The sequence below is a fragment of the Triplophysa dalaica genome, chromosome 4 (genome assembly GCF_015846415.1).
Source record: "Triplophysa dalaica isolate WHDGS20190420 chromosome 4, ASM1584641v1, whole genome shotgun sequence".
Taxonomy (NCBI): Eukaryota; Metazoa; Chordata; class Actinopteri; order Cypriniformes; family Nemacheilidae; genus Triplophysa; species Triplophysa dalaica.
In genome coordinates this window covers 23,553,048-23,577,419 of record NC_079545.1, presented here as the reverse complement: position 1 = coordinate 23,577,419, position 24,372 = coordinate 23,553,048, and the positions used below count along the sequence as shown (strand labels likewise).

General features: G+C 38.4%; 1 protein-coding gene across 2 annotated transcripts; it reads left to right on the top strand.

Moving 5' to 3' along the window:
* Positions 1-488: 488 nt before the first annotated feature.
* On the top strand, positions 489-24,270 carry pld2 (phospholipase D2). Of its 2 annotated transcripts, XM_056745393.1 has the most exons (25): positions 489-645; positions 5,553-5,681; positions 10,080-10,207; positions 10,413-10,555; positions 10,658-10,751; positions 10,967-11,032; positions 11,330-11,388; positions 11,488-11,622; positions 14,559-14,669; positions 14,833-14,976; positions 15,286-15,369; positions 15,977-16,055; positions 16,327-16,437; positions 16,861-17,049; positions 17,597-17,759; positions 17,980-18,098; positions 18,467-18,580; positions 18,672-18,776; positions 19,567-19,655; positions 19,993-20,106; positions 20,533-20,582; positions 20,778-20,912; positions 21,059-21,212; positions 22,240-22,357; positions 22,626-24,270. In XM_056745393.1, the coding sequence occupies exons 2-25, from the start codon at positions 5,576-5,578 to the stop codon at positions 22,848-22,850; spliced, it is 2,835 nt and encodes a 944-aa protein (XP_056601371.1). In that variant the 5' UTR covers positions 489-645; positions 5,553-5,575; the 3' UTR covers positions 22,851-24,270. The 2 variants fall into 2 exon arrangements, with proteins under 2 accessions (XP_056601371.1, XP_056601373.1); XM_056745395.1 differs by lacking the exons at positions 489-645; positions 5,553-5,681; positions 10,080-10,207; positions 10,413-10,555 and having other exon boundaries at positions 10,656-10,751; positions 11,466-11,622.
* Positions 24,271-24,372: the final 102 nt, after the last annotated feature.

Genomic DNA, 24,372 nt, shown 5'->3' with positions numbered 1-24,372 from the left:
TGCTCTACTTATATGTGAAAGGTATTTTTAAAACAGACTCGTTCATATTTTTATAAACCCAATGACTACATTTCCTGTACTGTCCGGCCTACACCTCAAAGTTTTAATTCTATGCGAATTGCAGAGGTTCCACATGTTCTCTGATGTCAAAATAAGAGGCAAGCTGTATACAAACTGTTGCCTCTTGAGTACATATGATCATATTGTTACACTAAGAAGCTGTTGCAGTAATAAATGTTGTTGCGTCACATGTATGGGTGATACGGTAAACATTTCGAAATTGTAGCCTATATTAACTTGCTTACGAGAGAAAGAGTGAACAAGTACACATTTGAAACTATTTACTTGAATAAACCGAGCAACGATTACAAAGTCTTTTTTCGAGAAGCTATACTTTTATTGAAGTCACTATTAATAGTACAAAAACGGGTGCAGTCCCTGTTTAAATTTGACGAGCACCGTTTTCGGAGGTTTACGGTAAATTCGGCCTCTCAAGTTGCCTACGTTGAATGATAGAGAAAACCTACGCCTTGGAGGACGTGATGGAGGATAAGTTATCCAGAAGTTTGGGTCGCACGGAGAAATAACTACCTACGGTATTTCCAGGTGCCAGACGATCAGTCAAATCTCACGCATTTCTTGTAGGTAAGTGCTAAAAGTCTTGATAAAGATAACCTTGTTCCGATCAGGTAACGTATCTGGAAATGCGGTTTTACACATGTTCGGCAGTGGATCGTAATATTTGTTAAGCTTGCCTTATACACGCTGTAAAACCTCTTCTTATGATAAATCTAAGTAGGATGTTTTACATCCGTTTGTTTTATGTCCATATCCATCGTTTGTTTAGTTAGATCGCTTATAACAATGAAGACAGTGTTACGTGAAAACACTGAAGGGAATGTTAATCATTGTCACTGCATTAAAAAAAGTCCTTTGCGACACTGTAAACATTGGTTGTTTTTCAGAGCCTAGATAGATATGCACGTCATTTTAACGCATTTTAGACGCATGTGTAACGTAACGGTAGGTATCGCGATGCCTAACGATGTTATCTAGGTGGGCAGCTCGAAAGGTTTTGAGACACGGCCATGCTCATGCCCACATCCTCCTCACAGTTTATGGATGAATCTGTAAGTGGACGGAGTCACAATGAGGTAGAATCGGGTTTGGAGAGATTTCTGCTTAAAGGACAAGCGTGGTAATACATAATCTCATTCTGTCAGTAATTCACACTATCAGTTTAAAACGTGTTTCATTTAGTTTCATCATTCGCTTCAACGGGAAAAGCAATCGGTTGGTTGATTTTGGGGACAGTTACCAATACTGACAAAATCTGTCAGTGTATAAAATAAATGTGGCTTTAAACAGCTTGAGTTGGTTTATCAGGGCGGATGTAGATTTTCTGTCAATCACAGCGAAGTTCCTTCTAGTGGGGCTGCAGGATTAATGCTTCCCACAATTATTTGTGCATAATCGTTGTGATATTAAAACATTAATGTTGCACTTTAGAGAAAATATAAAAACACTACATTTCTACACTGTATTTGTAGTAGTTTAATACTTGTTTGCAAAACCCACTGACAAACATAAGGGTGACCAATAGTAATGCCAGCAGATTTAAACGTATATCAATTGGATGTAAATTATATTAAACATGCTGGAGTGAAATTAAAATCAAATGTTCTGAACTGACAGAATAACCGTGATTATCAGGGCCAAATGAAATAAATGCAAGACTTCAGCAGGTCAGAGATCAAATGCTTTCTTGCACATATTTTTCCCAACACCTCTCTAGTGTGCTTTAACTTCTCCCTGTGTGTCGTCTAGTGTTTCACCTGGAGCCACCTGGTTGTCTCGGCAACAGTGGGCACAGCCAGTAAGAATGCTTTTCAGTGCCCCCCCTCTCTCTCTCTCTCTCTCTCTCTCTCTCTCTCTCTCTCTCCCTCACTCACTCAATGTTAAAGGTGTCATATGTAGAGCTTCGATTCTCAGCCCGAACTTGACCCCCGATATTTCCCACCACTATCCTCGGACCGGGCTGGGCCGGGCCCTTGATCAAGCATTTGCATATGTATTTTTTATTACTTTATAAGCCTATTATATATATTTTTTAGCGTCTCCTCCACTCGCACGCATCACGCCGGGCCTGCCTTGCTGTATTGTGTATCCTAGCGTAAGTGCAACATGGAGCTTGAAGATATAACTAAAAACAGGAGCTTTAAATTCGAGCAAGTTTGGAGGAAAGTCGGAATTTCGTGTGTTCATCATTGTTTAGGCACTGTTCTACGAGGAGCTATTCTCCAGCCTTGCCTGAGTACTTTTTAAATGGTGGTCCTGTTCGTGCTAGCGAGAAGTCAGAAATGAAACTAATCAATGTTCTCATTCGTCATCGTCCTGCTCACCACAGTCTCACAGGAGAGACTGCTTGCGAGTCTCGCCTCTCGCCTTAGTTCACACCACAGCGTCTGCTGCGAGTTGGTGTCTATGCACTTATTTGCATTGAGTTCGTATGTAATTTAATCGTGCCAAACTGTGCTGCTGCAGTTCGTGCTGAATGGAACAGAACCGCGTCACTTCACAACTGTGGGGTCAGTTCCCGACTGAACTAATTTGTTCTAGAGAATCTTTACACACTATGCTTGAAGGACCGGAAGAAATTAAATCGAGGGCCGGGTTCGGCCCGCGGGCCGCCAATCGAAAAGACCTGCTCTAGTCGTATGACACGGCTAACATGAACATTATCCTTTGTTTTAAATGTAATGCAATGTGTATTCACAATTTGAGGTTAAAAAACGCTGTATTTTCCACATACTGTGCATGTGTGTATCTCCTCTTTGTCCCGCCTCTCTGGAACGCGCAGATTTTTAACAAAGCTGATTGCTCTGAAAAGCGAGGTGTGCTATGATTGGCCAGTAAACCAGTGCGTAGTGATTGGTTGAATACTGCAAGCGTGTAACGGAAATGTACAGCTTTTACCAAATTTGGAACATCAGGTTCCAAAACAGACTGCAAAGCAATTGTACTGACAGGTATGCCCCCTTACTTGCGTATACATTTTGGCGGGCTTAGTCAACTCATACCACAAACTGACATAGATTTGTGGGGTTGTTGCTGCATGATGTGTTTCAGGCAGGTCTGGGTGAGCATTCGCTTTGAGAAAAAATGCATCTTTTGTTCCGACACAATATTTGCAATTTTACGTGTCCAATACATGCATGTGGAATTTATAACACATCAAAGACACATATCAACAAGTGTTTGCGCAAAAGTGACCCCTTTAAAGCAAAATCCTGTACCTCCCTGATGATTATCCCTTAGTTTGATTTTTCCTTATCTTTGTTTACTACTTATTAAGTCACATAATAAAGGTAATAGCAATTTAATTTTTTTATAACTTTGTGTTTTCAAGCTAAATCCTAATACCTAATAGACAAACATTGCATTATCTAGGTGCCTTATGTGTATCTGTGATGTCACAGTTATATATCCAATGTTGTTACAGAATGCTAAAGAAATGGCTCCTTGGAGAACTACAGTAACATGTTACTTATGGTATCTTTACACTACTTTACACTATTAATTACTTATCAATGATATACATCAAGGAGAGCAAAAAGAGCATGTATATTTAATAAAGAATAGTATGTGGTGCAACTTGATGCAAGCTTAGAATGATGCATCATAAATAAATAAATAATGTTTGCTCCTTCGTTACAAATGTGTTATAAATCTGTGGAGGAGTGAAATTGCTTCAAAAGTATATTGTGGGTTAGTCCAATCTTTTTGGATTGACTCCAACAGCCACAAGCGGTTTAGCTTTTTGTCAATGTTATTTTTACTCTCAGTTTAATGAATACATGTGAAATTAAAAGTACTTGTAAAATTATAACAGTAGTAAACGTTTTTATTTCTCTTTTTGTAATACATCTTTATGGATTAGTTTCCAGAAAAAGAGATAATTCTCTTATTTTACCCACCTTCTTTTCAGTGTGTCTTTCTTTCTTCAGTCGAACACGAAAGGTTTTTCATAAAAATGTCCACCACTTTTACCCATATGAAATGAAACCCTCTAAAAGCCACCTCCGTCAAAAATAAAATTACGATGTTGAGTGAATGCTCTCCACACATAGTACACGTTATTCAAATATTTTGCATAAAAACCTGCTAAATACCATAGTCTGACCGGTCTGAAATATCTGGTATTGCTGAAAGTAAATGTAGGAGCCTGCTATTTTTTTTTTTCTTTAAACGCAGTGTTTCCCCTAGGTTTATGAATTTGGGGGGGGGGTCTCTAGGTGACATTTTTTTCTTGAGTAGAACCATAAGGAAGATTGTTTGGTTAATCCGCAGCCCTCTTCATATACTGGGAGTCTATGGTTAATGTGCAGCCTCTGCACACAATCGCAATCTTCTTCTTGTAGTATTTGGTGGTGGATGGCATACCAGCATCTGGTACGTTTAGCAACACCTGCAGAAACGGGGAGTTGAGGCTGTACAGTATGGCTAATATTATTAAAAATGACGTTCAAATTTATGACAATATTGTCACTTCGCGAAACATCAACAATTCGCCAGGAGCCGCTTTTTGGAATGATGTGCTTTAGGAACTCTAAGAACGGCGGACCCCATAGACTCCCATTATGAAGCAGAGAGGGCTGCGGATTTACCAAACAATCTTCTTTATGGTTCTACTCAAGAAAAAAAGTCTCCTACATCTCGGATGGCCTGAGGGTGGGTAAATAAATGGCAAATTGGAGTTTTTGGCTGAACTATCCCTTTAAGTTAAATGCCAGGTAACCGGGTGTTCAAAACTTTTTTAAACGATAAGTAAGAGAAGTCATACATCGAATGTGTTGCCTGGCATAAAGAAGAGCATGGGTCGTTGTTGGAATGTGTGTGCTTTAGTGAAGCAGAATTGAATAGCTGCATTCTGCTTGCCAAAGTACACAATGAGGGCTGGGGACCCTTTAAGGTGGTGGGACATTCCTATACTATCTACAACAGTAAACATCACTATCTTGTTTAAAAAATGTGGGTTTTCTTTTAAAAAAAAAAAAGGTAAGCAGGCAAATTATCAGATTAAAACTTTTATTGAACAAAAGTACAAGTACAACTTTTGTACCTCATTTGCGATGGTATGAGAAGGAGATCTCCTACTGTGATCCTTTCCAGTTGACCCGGCAGGCCCTACTATCCGTTGTTGGAATGCTTTCATTGTATGTACAGCTGGTGAAAACTGTTGGGTTCTAATGTGAGATGGTTGTCTAGTGGGTTAAACCACTGAACTGGTAAATCAAAGGTTGCTGGTTCGATCCCAGCAACCACCACAAGTGTGTCCTTGAGCAAGACACTTTACTCCATGTTGCTCCAGGGGGATTGTCCCTGTAAAAGTGCACTGTAAGTCGCTTTGGATAAAAGCGTCTGCCAAATGACTAAATTAAATTAAATTAAAATGAATGTCATTCTAACTTTCACATTTTGAAACATGTATAAAAAGCATAGCTACATTTTCTTTGCATACTAAATTACATTTTGTGGATGTGTTTGAACAGGTGTGTCACTGTCCAGTAGCCTAATGGCTAGTCTTGAGATACATGCAGTACAAAGATGGCGGAAATGTGTGGACTCTGTGCTGAACAACCTTACTGAGGATCAAGTTAAATCTATCAAAACCAAATGCGGTAAGAGAAATTACCAACAATAGTATTTACAGTAGTGTTTAACTTGGATCTCTATGTGTTGACTGTTGATGCTGTACATAATAGGCCTCTAGCCTGGGGCAGCGTTTACGTATAGCAGAGTATGGCCATACACTAGCATACAGACAAAACGGTGGAAACAAAGTGTGCATATTGATGCTCATTAAAGGGGTGATTCGCCGGAAATAGGTGTTTTTCTTTCTCTTAGGTGTGTTATAAGTTGCCCATGCATGTATTAGACACATAAAATTGCAAAAATTGAATTTAACCTGATGTTCCAAATATGGTAAGGGGCGTTACATTTTCGTGCAAAATTAAAGATAATCAGAATATTTTACAATGCTGTACATTTTTAGCATGGTCGTAGGAAGCATGTATTTTTTAGAGTTAAAAAATTACACTCGTACATCAACCGTTTCAATGGTGTAGTGAGTAAGGCGTTTGAAACTATTTTTGAAACTATTGCATGGCAGGTTGTAATCCGCCTTTCGTTTGTCTACATTTTCACATCAATTATCAGGAAGGCATCTATTTTATATGAAGTGAAGAAAATTAAAAAAAATTGCCTCAAAGGTGTTTGATGATAATAAGGTGCGTGGTAAGGTAATGTGTAGTACGGAGGTCTTTATTTTCTACATATGCCAATAAATTGGATATATTTTTTATTTTAACAGTCACATAACAATCTCATCTGCCCAAGCAAGATGTATAAATATTGCAAGATTAATAATATTTGTTATCCGTGAATAATTCAAAAATATACTCCATGTGCTGGTGTTGTGCAGTCGCAGTTTTTGCACTAAATATCCGAGCGTCCCTTGAATTACCGTGTTTTCATTTGGATGAACTTGTCACAGATTTTGCACTTCAACCACGCCGCTACTTATGCAATATACTGCACTGCGACAAAGTTAGACAGATTTTATATTTAATCTTGACGGTGTTAATTTCATTTTTTTGTTTGACCAATATTTTTGACTCGCAAAGACAATGTCGCATTAACATTGTCTTTGGTAGTTGTTATGACAACATCTGGCTGTGGTTTGAAGCGATTGTCATACACGGTATAAATGGCAGATGGTTTACTTTAGAAGATATTGTCGGAGTCAACCTTTGGCTGCAGAAATTAGAGCTAATAAGTACATTTTAAACAATATGATGGTAGTGTTCGTTATCTGTAATTTTTGTGCATTTTCGTGTGTTCATTCAGTTTTGTGGATTCTTGTACACGTTTTGTTTTACGTTTAATGTGGTATATTTTATGGTTCTGTTACTTTGGAATGTCGTTGTTTTATGGCCAGAGGAAATGTTTGCCATACCCTAGGTTTTGGTGAAACGCCACCACTGCCTCTAGCACAACTAGGTCTCCTCATACGACCACTTTCAACAAGTTGATAGGATTAATTAGGGTATTCATGAAATGTCTGGAACATATTTAGATGAAAAACACTCAATGGCTGTGTAAATAAAACCCTTCTTGCCTCGTCAAAAACAGCTCTGCTCACAGTAACCCGTTTTAGTGCATGTCTCTTTAAATGATAATGAGTTATCCCCTTCCGTCCGACTTTTCAACACAGGCGTATTACTGCCATGGCAATTGTTTTGCTAAATTCTGTTTCCTGCAGATCTCAGCTGTATTAACGTGGATTTAAGCGCTTGTCGTTGACAAGTCATAACGTTACACACACAACGTGAAAGCATAATTAGTATGCTGTAAATGATTTTTCAGCCTAAGCACAAATGATTAGAGACGTTTAAAATGAAACTAACCTGCAGTGTTCGCCTCAATAGCAAACGAACAGCCTGCCGCAGCTAAACATATTAGCGCATATAATGTATTTACATAAATACAGCTTAACTCCAAATGTCCATCTGCACTTACAGTATATACAGCAAGTTTAACACTAGATTTGAATGTTCTAATTAGACCGTGACTGACGTAGCTCCCTTCGCTATCATATGCTAACGTTATCCTCCTATATATACACGGTACATTTACGTCAATTCAGACTGTTGATAAATATTTCTCACATCGCCAGTTTTGTCTCGTTCATTTGGTCTCGATCCCTCTTGAGGAACATTTTTGAAGCTAATCCTACTTGTGCTGTCCCAGGTTCAAAAAGCACTCCGGTTTGAAGTGATTCGCGCAAACAAGCAGGTTTTTACTTATGGTTTCTGAGGGATTTCCGCTAAAAATAAAATGAATCCACTGCTGTCTCCTCCTATGTTTGGACTCTGTGCAGTGACTACATTGCATGTTGTCCACGAACTTTAGCCATGGCGTCACGTACACTGCTGTCGCTTTTGAAAACAACAATGGCGGAGCGCGGTGGTTGGAACTTTGTAGATTAATGGGCGGTAACGTTATAATAAAATCCTCTTTGGACATCACCACTTGAGCGAAATCTGAATGGCTCGATTTCTCACATGCTTGCAGGGAAAGGCACACTAAATCAAACTTAATGGTTCTTATTTTTCACGTTTTCTGGATTGCTAGATGCACCAGGGACCCGAAAAAGCACTTAAACACAGAAAAAGTGGGGCTTTCATATGATGTCTCCTTTAAGTTAAATAAAACACAAATGTATAGAATTTAATGCTCCTGTGCATATAAACTGTTTCTTTAACTGCACTTTGTTACACTTTACACTTTACAATCTGCATTATTTATTTATATTGTTTATTTGCTGTTGTATTTATTGGATGGGATAATGGTGGTTGTTGGAGTAGTGGAGAAAGAGAAACAGGATAAGAATATGATTCAGGCCAGATTCCAACCATAATCAGTTTGCAGAAGTGTATTTACTAAAAACACTGCATATTTTCTGTTATAGAGTCATGGTCTCAACACTGGATAGGATTGTAAGCTAAGTGTGGTTGAGTGCTGTTAAGCGGCCAAAGGTCTATGGCTATACACATAGCACACAGAAATGGCCAAATGTCTGCTGTCACACCAAGTGTCACCTCTGAACAAAGTTTTTACTTCCTTTTTCGTGGACAATATACTAGTAAACAGAAATACAGTACATGTGGACTATGCAATTAGTAGCACAACATAATATTAAACCTGTAAATAAATCAGGAATGAAACTTTAACATAATAAATAAAATGTGGTAAACAACTAACAGTTTGTCCCTGCAACTCAACTCAACTTTATTTATATAGCGCTTTCTAAAATTTCCATTATTACAAAGCAGCTGTACATGAGACATATTGACTATAAGCAAAACAACTAAAGTCTTATACCTGTAAAAACAAGAAAAAGTTGAAAACACAGAAGACAGACATACCCACATACAAACGCTCCACACACACAATATCCACGCACACAAACAGACAGACAGGCAGGCAGACAGGCACCCACGCACTCACAGTGAAAGCACACATTTAAGATAAAGGAGAGAGAAACACAGGTCAAATACTAAACGGACCATACATTTCTTTATGCAATATTAATTATGTAAAACTTCTGAATTCTAAAGCAACCCACCCAGCCAGGCAAATAGTGCAAAACATTATGCAAACGGTGGCAAGGAACCCAAAACTCCAATCGAGAAAAAAAAACTCAGGAGAACCCAGGCCCATACAGGGGATTCCAGTTCCCCTCTGGCAAAAGCTGCTGCCTCTGCACAATCTCGACATTGCTTGCACGACAAGGCTAAATAAAAAATAAATAAACTTACTAATAAGGTAAATTATAGATTTGAGATTATCATTAATAATCTCATAGCATTTGAAATTTAGTAGTGAAGTCGTGTTTTAATAGATTGGCTTTATAGGACTAGTTATTATTTTACCCTAATATTTTAGCACAGTTGAATTGCCCAATAGGACATTTCCCATGCCTTGCGCAGGGGGGAAGGTGTCAAGAATATGAATAGAGGAAAGGAGGTCTGACATTCCACTGGTTTGTGGGGTAGGCATCCGCTATGTTTGGGGGATAAATTATTATAAAAATACATAGCATACTCATAATTTCCTTGCCGTTATCAGAGAGACATCTCATGAGTTGTGTGTCCCAATTTCATCACATTATCCTGAGTGAAAGATGCTTTTTGGTGAGGTGGTGCTGACATTGCCCTAGGTATGGTTCCCATGAGCAGGCCAACACTGCCCTGCTGTGGCGAGGAACCCAAACTCCAATGATTGATTAATGGAGAAAAAAACCTCGGGAGAAACCAGGCTCAACCGGGAGGGCCAGATCCCCTCTGACGTGTCATAGCTGCACTCAGACTGGTGACATGTGATTTTAGTTTAGCATTTAATACCAAATATTGTAACTTCAATATGTTATGAAGATTGTATGATTTATAATGAAAGCTCTTTGTCCCCACTGTAAAATTTTGTTTGATGATCTTCTGTCGTTATCTATCTATCAGAGGAGCGTGACTTTTTCGTTGTACATCACTTGACGGAACTAAAGGAGGGAGGCATCTCGCCTCTTCTTTCTGGCACGCCCATCACCTGCCGAGTGGAAAATACAGAGCGATACACCACCCGCTCCAAGGTTTGTAAATGATGATATCATGACATGTGAGCAGTAGCAGATGCTTAGTTTAAATAGTAGCTCGGTGAGACGGCCATAGCTTTGCGTACATAAGCCACCGTTTCTCACCCACAGTATCAGCAGTAGGACCTGAAACCATATTATATGAGCTCCATAAATCTATCATAGTAATGTTTTTATATCTGTGTAAATATCCTGCATGCAGGTAAACATATGCACTCTGTACACGGTTCGTCTAACACACGGTGAGTTCACATGGACGGTGAAAAGAAAGTACAAGCACTTCCAGGAGCTCCACAGAGACCTGTACAAGCACAGAATGATGCTGCACTATTTGCCTCTGGGGAGGTAAGCTTACACCAGACGCATGCAAATTCCCAATGCCTGATTTGTTTTAAATGGAATTTTAACTTGCTGCTGTCCTCTGTGTCTGCATGTGATCTGATTAAGGTTTGCCATGCGGAGGCAACAGCTGGGGGGTATGACGGAGGAGATGCCGACTTTACATGGAGCAGACAGAATCAGAAGAACATCTAGCAAGCCGGTACACACATGCAGTACTGTTCTCACTTCCCTCTACAAGATACACATCCTTGTGTTTCATACGTTCTTAAGTCCGTCTCTTTTGTTTGTTGACAACTAAGAGTTAAGATCCAAATAGAAACAGTAAAATAGAAGAAAGGAAGTCAGACAGTTGGGATAAGTGGTACTATGAGATAAATTTGGGTGAACGTTTTCCTTTAATTTGTGTTGTTTCAGAAATACCTGGAGGAATATTTGAACAATCTACTAGACAATGACTTCTACAGGAACCTTCGTGGGATGGTAAATAGAAGCTTATGTACATAGAAAACACACTTGCTTTTGTAAATGAGGAACTACTCAAGACTTTCATTGCTTTACAACCACAGAATCATAACTGCTACCTATTTAAATTAAAATAAAATGTTTGATATTATTTATGAATCATTTTTATCTTTGAGGATGTCCCTTACTCTAGTTTCACACATTTTGGTTAGTTCTGTGGACCTCCCACATCCAGGTTAAGACCTTCACACACTGTTGTCTGTCCTTTACAACGTACTTGTATACAAAATGTAGTTTATGTGTTTGTGGTTTTAGTTGGAGTTTCTTGCGATCAGTCCACTTTCCTTTGTCAGAGACCTTGGACCTAAAGGAATGTATGTGTGTCTTTTGTGTTGCTTGATTTAAGTCATATTTTGCAGTTCTCTTCATGTATTTGTGTAATTTGCTTTAGTTTATCTTTGGTTTTTCCACAGAGAGGGTTATATTCTGAAAAGATCAGGGGGTCACCGCATCTTTGGGCTCAACTGTATCGGACACCATCAGTTCTGCTTCCGTTGGTCTCGGCGCTGGCTGGTGGTGAAGAATTCGTTCCTTCTGTACATGTCAAGGTGAGTTTGTTCAGCAACACACACACGCTCATGAATCACACTGTTGTTGTATGTTACGACATTTTTTTTTGTAGAATTGTCATTCTGATAAAAAAACAGAGAAGCAACTACTCGTACTATAAATACTCATATTCTGTAGTTGATTGTCTATCAAATTATTCAGGATATTTAAACTTATAAAACAACATATTTCATTGTGATATGAAAACCTACACACAGACAATACTTTATGTACATATTGGTATAACGATTACAGTATTGTAAATAAATAACTTCCCAGACTAAAGTTGCAAAATCACTGTATGTCATTGAAAGGCCATGATAGATTAATAAGTCTAGCAGTTAGTGCTTGGATCTAAAACCTGTTAGACAGGTTCTCACCTGTGTCCACCACACTGAAATACTGTGTTTGCATGTGCCACCAACTAGGCCATACATTGGGTGCGTGAAATTAGAAAGGGTTCTTTTGTATTTTGTAGTGTACAGTATATGTGGTTCTCAACCTTTTGGAGTACTGGATATCTCAGACCACCCTCATGGACCCCCAACCCCTGCGCTCACACCCCATCCCATTTCCTTTCGCCAGCACAACAACATATTTCCACTAAATTAGGAAAATAAAATGATTAGTAAAGTCAACATTTTTATATTTGTTAAGTTAATGTAAGCTTAACTTAAAATGGCACGTGATCATTTAATGGTTTTCAGTTGCATTAATCACAATAAGGTCGCCAAAACATTCTATTTCAGTGTCTCCGACAGTATAAACACACTTTACTGTGTATTCTTTTGATGTTAATTTGTCAACAAGGACTTACACCGACTATTTCTGATCAGTTACTGTTATGAGTAACTATTATACAATGTTTAATATGTGTGGAGAATGATTAAAAACAAGAAAAAAGAAGAGATTACCAATGTGAAATAGGCTTTCCATTGTTCAATAATAAAACAAGTTTTAAACTTCAATCAGGAGTGGACTTCGAGCTCTGGTGTGTTACACCTGTGAATTGCCCAACTTGCCCTGACGTGCACCTAACCTTGATACATTGACAACTGATTTGATGCAAAATTGCTCCGAATAACAGATGAGTGAGCTAACAAAGATTGCTGTTTGCACATGCACACTTTCCCACACTAGAAGCCCTCCATTACACTTCTGAGTTCTGATCGATCCGTGTGTTGAACCGATGATCTGAAACTGATGCATTACTGTTTATTGCTAAGAGATTAAGCTCATGAATATGGCAATGCGTGGTGTTTCAATGAAAATAGGCTTGATCGACTTTATCAAAGTACTGCAAGGGAAATTCAAAGGCAAGCAGAGCAGTCGAATCTCTCTCCTGGTGCTGTGTCTTATGCTGACGACTCTAAATGATGCCGCATGACGGGTATGTTGGAGTCAGAAATGCACATAAGCTGTGCATATATTAATAATTATTTGATTAACACGAACCTTCCCTGCAAAGTGAGTGAACATAATTTATGAACACAAGTAACCAGTCAATTTGGCAATTAATTTGATTACAATAGCCGACTCGGTTGATTTCAAACCCTGAATGAAAGATACAACAGAACATTTTAATGGGGTTCAACGGACCTGCAATAACGCCACTGAATCGAATTGTTGTTTCGAATTTCTTCCTCCGCTCGCTGGGTCATAATCACTTCACAACTAGAGCAAACTCCTGATTTGTTAACGCGGTGCGAATTTTCGGCATAGTTCAGATTTTGCAACTCACGCGAACCACGTGATATGCTCGTGAAATGCCCGAAACGCTCAATTCCACAGGATGTCCCATCGCGTCTTTGCATTGATTTAACATTAAATTCACTCACGCTTTACGCTTCATTCGCGTTTGGTAGGAACACACAGTTAGTCTGCGTTTACTAAAATATTTCAGCAAACACAGCATCCTTTCTGTTGCAGTTTATGTAAGTTGTGCCAAGCATACATCACGCATGTATGTCAAAGTATGCAATAAGTCAAACAGCAAGTTTCCTGAAAAGCAGAAATGCAACTTCGCACATCCCTTTATTCTGCCTTTCACAGCAAAAAACCAGAGGATAAAAACGGATGTATTGACGCACATTAAAAACAAAAACAAAGGCGGTAAATCATACAATGGAAGAACTGGACTGAAATAAACCTCAGTGTTTCAGTCTTGCCAGTTTATTTATAACATTTCCCCACAAAGAAAGCTCAGAATTGTGCTCTGTTCTGACCAGCCTGATCTGGGTGACAGAGTCCTTTCCTCCCACACTGTATTTATCTACATTCTGGACTTTAAGCAACTTGGTTGCCGTCAAATTTGCTGTACAAGTCATTTTAATAAACACTTCATTTTAAATTTTGACTCAAGTTGCATTATCCTAACATTTGCAGAGCCTGACCTTGACTTCACCCAGCAAAACCGATACCGCTGCTTTCCTTTTTCACACTTCCCCACTGACACTTTAAAGCATGTGTGTAACTCGTTTCTTGTTCAAATACAAAATTCCCATTCCACGCTGACATGCAGAGACGGTTATAAGTAAGCCATTGGTTGTTTGATTCCTGTAACCAGTAGCATAAAATGCTTGGACTTGTCTTACATAACTTCTATAAATCAGATACAAAAAAAGGTAGAATGGTTTGATTTAAATCTGAAAAGTAATTGCAAGTCAAGGAGACTGGTTGTTTATTCACAGACTTAACTTAGCTGCTACTGTAGGTTAATGCAACTGGCCTCTGTAGTATAAACATTAACTCTGTAGCGCTATTGCTAGCAATACACAAATTCTGCACTTCAGCATTGATTTGTGTTGTATTTTTCCACTTTATTTCAAGCATTTCTTATCGGTTGTTCCAAATTAACTCTGTTTGAATTAATTGTTTAATCTAGTTGTTATCATTTTATTAATGTTTTATTCTTGTCTGTGCTCTGTTTAAGTAGAGATCCTCCAGTCGTGTCTTTCGTTCTGCTGTTTGAGCCTGAACTGAAGGTGTTGGTTGGACGCATGTACACTGACACAAAGTATGGTGTCTGCATCGAAAACTTCAACAGGTAACCCGTCTGCCATTACACTATAGTTCAAGGGTACTTCAGTTCTGCCTCTGAAGGCAAAAGGCAGGAGAGGTCTTATGACCAAGATTCTAGAACTGATCTGATGAATTGTATTACAAAGACAATAGAGCAGTGTACACCACCTTGTGTTTGTGTTTTGTAGGAAGCTGGTGATTAAGTGCATTAGCTACAGGCAAGCTCAGTGGTGGAGTCATGAGATTCGAAGTCTCTATGAACAGAGTGATTTCTCCCAGAAACATCGCTTCGACGGCTTTGCCCCACCCAGGCCAGACACCCTCACAAAGTGGTGTGTGCATTTGTGTTATAGGCTTGTGGTTATAATTTCGGTTACACTTTATTTTACAGTGCACGTGTTACAGTACTGAGTAATAATAATAAACTATATGTACTTGCTATAGGGTAAGGGTTAGGATTAGGGTGTGCTTTAGGGGTAGTTATATGTAATTATGCATAATGTAAAGTAAAAACTACCATACATAAATGTAACAAGGGCACTGTAAAATAAAGTGTAACCGTACTATCTTTCAGTAGAGAAAGATTGATTCTATAATTTATGGAATGAAATTGTCAGAATGAGTTATTGTTTGATTGACAGGTATGTTAATGGGAGTGGGTATTTCTCAGACCTGGCCGATGCTCTGGAACAGGCCAAGGAGGAGATCTTCATTACTGATTGGTGGTAAGCGCTCAATACACATGTGCTTGGTCGGAGATGGTTCAGTTATTCAGTAGTATGTTTTCGAATTGTTTTCATTTCCTTTAAAGGGATAGTTCACACCCCAACAAATGTCTAACATTATTTATTTTTCCTCATGTCATACTAAACCTGTTTGACTTTCTTCTGCAGAACACAAAAGAAGATGGTTTGAGGAACATTTTTGGCCCCCATTGACTTTTATTGTATGGGCACACAACCACAGAGACATTTCTCAAGATATCTTTGTTTGTGTTCTACTGAAGAAAGTCATATTGTGACTGTCAGACTGAAAGTTGAAATAACAACACATTTGCAAACTCCAAAGACAAATATAATAGATGACTAATAACAATGATTAATGAAAAGAAACATCATTAAAAATAAAGCTATAAGGTGGATTCAGTCTGACAGTGACGAAATACAGGTTTTGAATGACATGAGGCTGAATAAATAATAACGGGATTTTTATTTTTTTCCCTTTAAGACCCTTAGTTGTCATAATCTAATGTTAACAGTTAATATGTTGAAGGTAGATGTGTGGATGATGATAGTTTGAAATCTATGTAATTTAACTTTTATTTCTCCACAGGCTTAGTCCTGAGGTTTTCCTCAAACGTCCAGCCACAAACACATATTGGCGCTTGGACAAGATTCTCAAACGCAAAGCAGTATGGGAAAACCCTTTTTTCAATCAATCATGCCGAATAGAAATAAAAAACGTTGTACATATTTAGTTTTATTATTATCCTTTTACGCTGCATAACAGATGCTTATGTGTATACCATAAGACAAAATAACATAAAATAAAACAATACAAAATGTGATGTAGTGCCTCTTAAGCACCAACAGCTGCTTGTGGCAAAGCTGGATCTCAGCATCACTCAGCCATTCTGGAAGAACTCTAAGCAAATAACTATATGTTGGTTTCATTTTTTTTAGGAGCAGGGAGTGAAAGTGTGTGTGTTGTTGTACAAAGAAATGGAAATGGCACTGGGTATTAACAGTGGCTACAGCAAGAAGACTCTGACGAACCTTCACCCTAATATTAAGGTTTGAAACACTAAATACTACACATAACCTTTTTGTATTTCTCTTTGTCCCCTAATTCCCACCACTCCCACTTTTCTCATCCTTTCACTTTCTTTTCATTTATACTTTCTTTATCTCCTAAAGAATATTTTCTCATAAACCTTTATTACAATTTGTATTGTGAAATCCTCTTTACAGATAAACTTGACTAGACTTGTTTGTGTACTCTAAGACCAATTCACTGAATGCTATTTTATCATAGGTTTGCCTGTTTGTCTGTCATCTTCACATATCCGCTATTAAATACAACCACACCCGTTCTCTTTGCAACTTCCTTTTTCAATTTTTTTCTTCTTTCCTGTGTTTCCCACATAAGGAATAATATCACCATAACTACGTGACTGTTTATTTTCAAATGACTCAATCTGTGTTTCTTTTGCTTAGGTGATGCGTCACCCTGATCTTGTGGGTTCAGCTGTGATCCTCTGGGCCCATCATGAAAAGATGGTTTCCATTGACCAATCTGTGGCCTTCGTGGGTGGATTGGACCTTGCTTTTGGGAGGTGGGACGACAGTGACTACAGGCTGAGCGACCTGCCATACCCTAAAAGAACAGCAGAGCCAGACCCAGAGGTAAAAGTATAACACTAGGTTTTATTTAATGAAGTTCACCCAAACAAGAATGATTATTTTTTATCTTTTTACTTGTGTTAGATAAAATTATATTAAAAAAAATGGTTTAACAGCTTATTTCATATAACACAATTGACAAAAACTAACTGTTACCATAACACCGTTTCTACACCGGATGCGACTGGCTCGACACAACATGACACACGTCAAGTTCTAATGCGATTGTCGCGTCGCACAGCATCCAGTGTAGACAAAATGTATAATGGGTTCTAATGCATTCTATTGTCTTTTGTCGCGTCCATTGTAGTTACGGTGAAATATACACTACAGTGAATAATGACTGTATTGAAACATTTCGTATGACTGCTGAGAACCAGTTTGTGTGGGAAAAAGTTGCATGAAATTCTTTTCTTTTTTTTATTTAATGGAAAAATAGCAGCATATGGATTTGGAATAAAATGGCAGAATTATACAGTTTTGGGTGAACTATAGTAAGAAAAAATAAATTTTCTTTATCATCTTCACTGTTCTTCTGTTAATCTCTCAGTCTGAAACGGTGGACAGTTCAACAGTTCCTTTGACCGAAATTTCATCTGATGAGAAGTGTGAGGATGAAGTAGATCTGAGCTTGAATGCCCTCTTGTGGCTGGGAAAAGATTACAGCAACTTTATCAAGAGGGACTGGACACAGCTTGATCAGCCCTATCAAGGTACACAGTCCTATGAATGACAAAACCTTAATATTTACCCAAATAAATTCTAAATACCTTCTTAAAAGTTATTTTCATAAGACATGGTGTTTCAACTAAAGCTAAACTTTGTAATTACTTCATATGTAAAACATATTTTTTAAGGTCCTTTGAAGTTTAGCAAAGCAATGAAATGTCATGTTACTTTGGTTATACCTTTACACTTTTTCTGTTTTCGCAGACAATGTGGACAGAACACAGGTGCCACGTATTCCCTGGCGGGACCTGGGTTCTGTGCATCATGGGAAAGCAGCCAGAGATCTTGCACGTCACTTCATCCAACGGTGGAACTTCACTAAGGTGATTAGTAATAATAATTAAAATATTTTTTATGAATCAACATGCCTTTTACAAACTAATGTTATTGCTTTCATTTTTTCGGTAACACTACGATAAGGTTCTATTTGTAGTTAATGCATTAGCTAACATTAACTATCAATGAGCAATATAGTTTTTCCGCATCTCTGTTAGGTTCTATGCAACTGCTCATGTTAATTCATTGTCCATTAACTAATGTTAACAAATAAAACTTTAGATTTTAAAAATATATTAGTAAACGCTGAAAATACATGAACTAACAGAATTGTTCAGTTAGTTAATGATAGCTAATGCATTAACAAATAGAACTATATTGTAAAGCGTTACCGTTTTTTATTTGTATGTTAAAGATCTTCAAGAGTAAGTACAAAGATGACTTCTACCCATACCTACTACCAAAGTCTCACAGCACAGCAGATAAGCTTCCATTCACTGTCCCTGGCGCCGCAAAGGCCTCTGTACAGGTACACAACAGCACATTTCTTGCTGTTAACTATTTATAACATTGTTTTCTGCCATCATCTGTGGTCTCCTCTTTTTCTTTCTTTTGTGTAGGTGCTACGTTCTGTTGATCGCTGGTCTTCAGGCACTTGTGAACGCTCTATCCTTAATGCTTATGTACATGTCATCGAGAACAGCCAACATTACGTGTATCTAGAGGTAACAAACAGTTCTGAGTAACTTGAGAAGGCCAACAGCATTTACCTTATAAGATTAGTGGACACACACACGGCTAAACAGGCACTGCTCTCACACACAGAGTCTCACTGTTGTGGAGCTGTATGCAGTGTTCTTTCCCACTGGATCATGTGATTCGACTGCATTCAGCTGGCAGCACACAATAGCCCACTGCTTTAATAAAAACAGGGAAACCGGGTCCTAATGCCAGTCATGCTGTAAACTAGGAAGAATGTAACGGATATCCTCAAACTGGATCCAGATACAATTTTTGTGTCTACATTTAAAATAATGCACATTCTAGTAGCTACAAAGTGGCTATAAATTAATAATAGTATATACCATTTTGTAAGATGTGTTCAGGAAGACATTGGTCCGTTTTTAAGTTTAGTCCATTTATTTTACGTATATACTTAAGTCCTAAAAATTTTTGTTTAAGATTTAGGTCAATTCTAAATGTTCTGTTGGTTGTACTTTGTAACATCTGTGTAGTGTCAAAAAACTGAAATAGGAAGTGCTTTCTGGACCAGTGTTGTTTACGTCTTGCAAAATGTTTACTAAAAGATCTCTGTAGACAACGTTTTGATTAACACATAATATAATATAAATCACGAAACAGATCACAAATCATCCAGCAACAGATACATTGAATGCTGAAGCAGGCCGTCATATCCGTTAGATGGTCTCAGCTGACTCAGACACAATCACACTATTACAGTATCTTATGTAGATTTACCCCAGACACAAACTGTCTGTTTTTCCTCTTTCTCAGAATCAGTTCTTCATCAGCTGCTCAGATGGGAAAAGCATACACAACATCATTGGAGATGCTATCGTCAATCGGATCCTACGCGCTCACAGGTGTGTGAGCTGTGTGAAAATACAGTGTTTCATGACATTTATTGTGGAGTCATGGGCAAAAATAACCCAAATGGTGGTTTGGAAAAAAAATAAACCGGTTTACACGAGATGTTTCAGTCACTAGCAGCATTGTAAAAAAATAACATTCATCCCAGATAAGCATGGTACATTTTCCATGGGGTTACAGTTGTCTAAGGTTAGGTTGGGAGTTTTTTTTTTATTTGATTCAGAATGTGTATTATACCAATTTTATTTCAATCCTGTTGTGCATTTCTGTGTCTAGTAAAAAGTGTTTGTTGGTGTCTAATGTGTGTATGTGTAAATCTCTGTATTGTAGTGAGGGTAAGAAGTACAGGGTGTTTGTCGTAATCCCCCTGCTGCCCGGCTTTGAGGGTGACATCAGTCAAGGAGGAGGAAACTCCATTCAGGCTATACTGCACTATACCTACAGGTACACACACAGAAACACATCTGTTTTAAAGGGAAATTTCACCCAAAAATTAAAATTCTATCATTTACACACCCTTACATTGTTACAAACTTGTATACATTTCTTTGGTCTGTTTAACACAAAAGAAGATATTTTGAAGAATGTAACCAAACTGATATGGGGCACTATTGAGTAATGCTGTATAGTAGGGGGGGAAACGTATATGGTAGTTAATGGTGCCCCAGAACTGTTTCTCATGTTCTTTAAAATATCTTATTTTGTGTTAAACAGAACAAAGATATGTAAAAAAATTACTTAAGGGTGAGTAAATGATAAGAGAATTTTCAATTTTGGGTGAACTATCACTTAAATACACAAGTTCAAAACATGAAAAAATGTGTTCAACCAAAAGAACAATCAATGAAACCATTTTTATTTTTTGTTTAGGACTATAAATAGAGGGGAACACTCCATTCTGTCAAGATTAAAGGAAAAAAGTAGGTGTCTGAATGAAACCTATTTAGCTGTCTGTGATGGTCTGGTGCATTTTTGCATCCCGTCACGAACCAAGTCTGTCACTTTCACTTCTCTCTTGAATCTAAATGATTTAGATTAAATATTATTGTTCAACCCATTAAGCAATCGCACAAATGGTTTGCCATTGTTTTAATGACTTTGCATCTCTTCATCAGTGCAGGATGAATGGACACAGTATATTTCTCTTTGTGGTTTGCGCACACACGCTCAGCTCGGCGGTTCCACCATTACTGAACTCATCTACGTCCACAGCAAAGCTCTCATCGCAGACGACCGTTGCTACATCATAGGTGAGACCATGTGACATAAAAATGTAAACAACTCGGGATACTCACAATAGTTTCTTTGTTGAAGATGAGCTCCATCTATTGGTGGACAGAAGTGTAGCACATATCTAAAGTTCTTCATGCTGTCCTTTCTCTCCTGTTGTTGTCAGGGTCAGCCAACATCAATGACAGGAGCATGCTGGGTAGTCGTGACAGTGAGTTGGCCGTGCTGGTGGAGGATGAAGAAAGAGTCCCTTCAGTCATGAATGGAGAAGAGTACCAGGCTGGACCGCTAGCACTCGCCTTACGAAAAGCGTGCTTTGGGTGTGTATGTGTGTGTGTTTGCAGGACCAAGTCGGCAGCATTTGTTAAAAAGGTGTTTTTCTTTTAAAGAATAGATTTATGCGTGCCTCACAGGACCATGTGGCACCATTTCGTTCCACTGTATGTCCCCAAATGTAGCGGAATGACAATAAAGCTCGAACTGAACTGAACTGATTCCAGGCACCTCGGTTTTGCGAACCAACCCGGACAAATCATTAACAGCCAACTCATCACCGAAAGTCAATCAGCTTTCCACGTTATTTTCATTTCTCTCTTTTAAAATATCTCGAGATATTTCTAAGAGAAACTATCTTACAACGTACGAATGACTCTGTAGCTCTGATGGGTCTGTGTCTGTGGTGTGAAGCACCTTAGCTTTTATCCTTTCGTGTCATTTTCTCTCCTAGCCATGTAGGAGTGTGTGAGTGAAAGAGGTGTATGTGTGGAGCAATTTGTGTTAGTACGATGCGTTCCATAACGCCAGCTACCAGAACATCTCTTAGTTGCCAAGGGAAACAGTGAGATGCTTCAAATAACGTTTGTTTGCGTGTGTATGTGGCACCTATCACCTTTTGCCCTTGGGATATGACCTCAAGCAATCGTGTTCTGTGTGCATGTGTCTGGATCATGGGATTTGTTTTGAATTATTCCACCCTTATCTTCTTATCTGATAGCAAACGGTTTGTGTTTGCACATTTTCATTTGTGTAAGACTTTCTACAGAGCTGCTACCCCTGGGGCAGACTTAAATGCACTAAACCAACCTAATGTTTGTTTAATGAACAAGTTTTTTATGTTTTTATTTTTTTATTATGCTAACTCTGCACCAATGTACTGAATATGTTTTAAATGTATGCTTGGGCTTAATAAGTTAAAGTATAAAGATGTTCAACTCACAGTCTGTGTGATGGAGTGATAACATTTAATTGAATAATATTTGGTCTGACATTGTCAAGTTAATGATTTTAAACCAGGTTGATTTTAAAATAATTTTTAGACTAAACTTACTTTTAACCTTTTGCCCTCAGCGTGCTTCTCGGAGCAAAATCGGATCCAGCTCTCGACATTGACGATCCAATCAGTGATCATTTCTTCAACGATGTTTGGAACAGAATCGCCCAATCAAATGCTGTCATCTACGAAAAGGTGAGGAACAAAACTTGTATTCTAAACATGCCAACAACCCTCTTACGACTGACATTGATCCATCTGATGTCCTTGACTAAAGGTTTTTATCGACATTTACTATGCATGTTTGAACTGATACAAACGCACTCAATGCACATCTATACTATAGGATAACCTGTAATTACCGTAATTCTGCAAGCCATCAGACAATAGCGCCACTCCCATATACTTCTCTAGTATCATTATCATATATTTAAACTCTCAATGCTTTCTCTTCATGGTGCAGGTCTTCCAGTGTCTTCCTCTGGACTCCATTCGCAACTTGCGTGAGTTAATGGAGCACAGGAACGCTGAAAGCCTCAGCCTCGTTGACCCGGAGAAAGCCGGGCGAGAACTCCAGGCCGTCAGGGGGATCCTGGTCCATTTCCCGTTGCACTTTCTGTGCGGGGAGAACCTGCTCCCACCACTTAAAAGCAAAGAAGGAATGATTCCTACGGAGGTGTGGACATAGCAGGGTGGAGTCGAGTAGGGTATCGAACAGTGCAGTTTAGTGTGAAACACATTGTCAGTGTCACACATTATCAAAACTAATTGAGATAGACGGCACCGTGGTTGTCGTATGACAACATTTGTCTTTGGGTCTGATTTTGACTACAGGAATAGTCTCAGTCCACTAACCACAGGACAATGTATTAAGAATATAAACATATTATGTCAGAAGTACATAATAGAAATGATATAAAAACCGCAATGAAATAACATTCAGGTAATATAGAATGTTCTCTAATGCCCATGTACTAACACAAGATAATTTATAAGAGTAGAAACGCATAGTGCACTTTGCTAATTATATGAAAATAACAATGAAATAACTTTCATTTCATCATTTGACTTAAAGAACAGATGTTCTCTAATGCCCACAATGGGCGTGAATGTTATGTCCCGAGTATTTAAGATGGCGAGAATGTAAAGTGCTGCATATTAATGGCAGAATAAGGAGACAGGAAGGAAAAGCGAGGGAGAGGAGTATTTTTGATGACCAAGGAACAGAACGTACATTTATTGTTGCAAATGTGTGTGGGCAGACGGCATCGCTTTACCTTCTTTTCCCTCTCTTGCGTGCACTACACCTCTCAATGCAGTGGCAGCAAATCTGTCAGAACATTTGTGGTTGTTATGGTGACTGGTATAAAGAGCTGACTGCTGAGAGAGATAGAGAGAACGGACGAAAGAGGGAGGAGGAAATTACCCAGGAAGAAAAAATTGACAAACTGTAAATCTGAGAGACCTGGCAAGCAAGGATAAGAGAAGTGGTGGTATACTTGGACAGGTAGATGATGTGATGTTTTTGGAAAGAGGTAGAGGGAGGCGTTACGGGGGGAAGGAGGTGGGGAAGTAAACATTGAGGTATTCGGGGGGGGGGGGGTTCTCTACTCAACATTTATCACCCCCCTTTATCTCCATGACAACCAGGAGAAATTATTGTTATGTAATAATGTCAGCGGTTTAGAACGTTCCACTTTCCTCCTTTGGAGGGGGTGTCAAAACAAATGGAGCAGACTGAAGGACAGAAATGGAAAGCTAATTTTCTCACCGTCCCATTTTAACATTACTAATATTCACGTGTACATGTAAAATAGTGCGAAGTTATACTATATATAATGTTATACTTTATGTGACCTACTTTGAATATGAAGAAACCACAAGATGCATACCCACTGACAATAATACAGTCATATTCCACATTAAGCAATCATGTTTGTTTTTTATAAACTGTCTTTATATATGGTCTTTATATGCTTTCAAACATTTTAATGTATCAATCTCCTATTGCATATTTTTACATTATTCATGTAAGTAGAATATGCTTTGTTAAGAAACCATGCAAACTGTCGAAAAACACTTGAATTAAAATCAATCTTGTCTAACAATCTATGTGTGTTATTAAACCATCAAACCTGGATATACGTGACTGCGCACACATTCTATAGGGTGTACAGATACTGTATGGGGGGGATTTATGGGCTTTATCC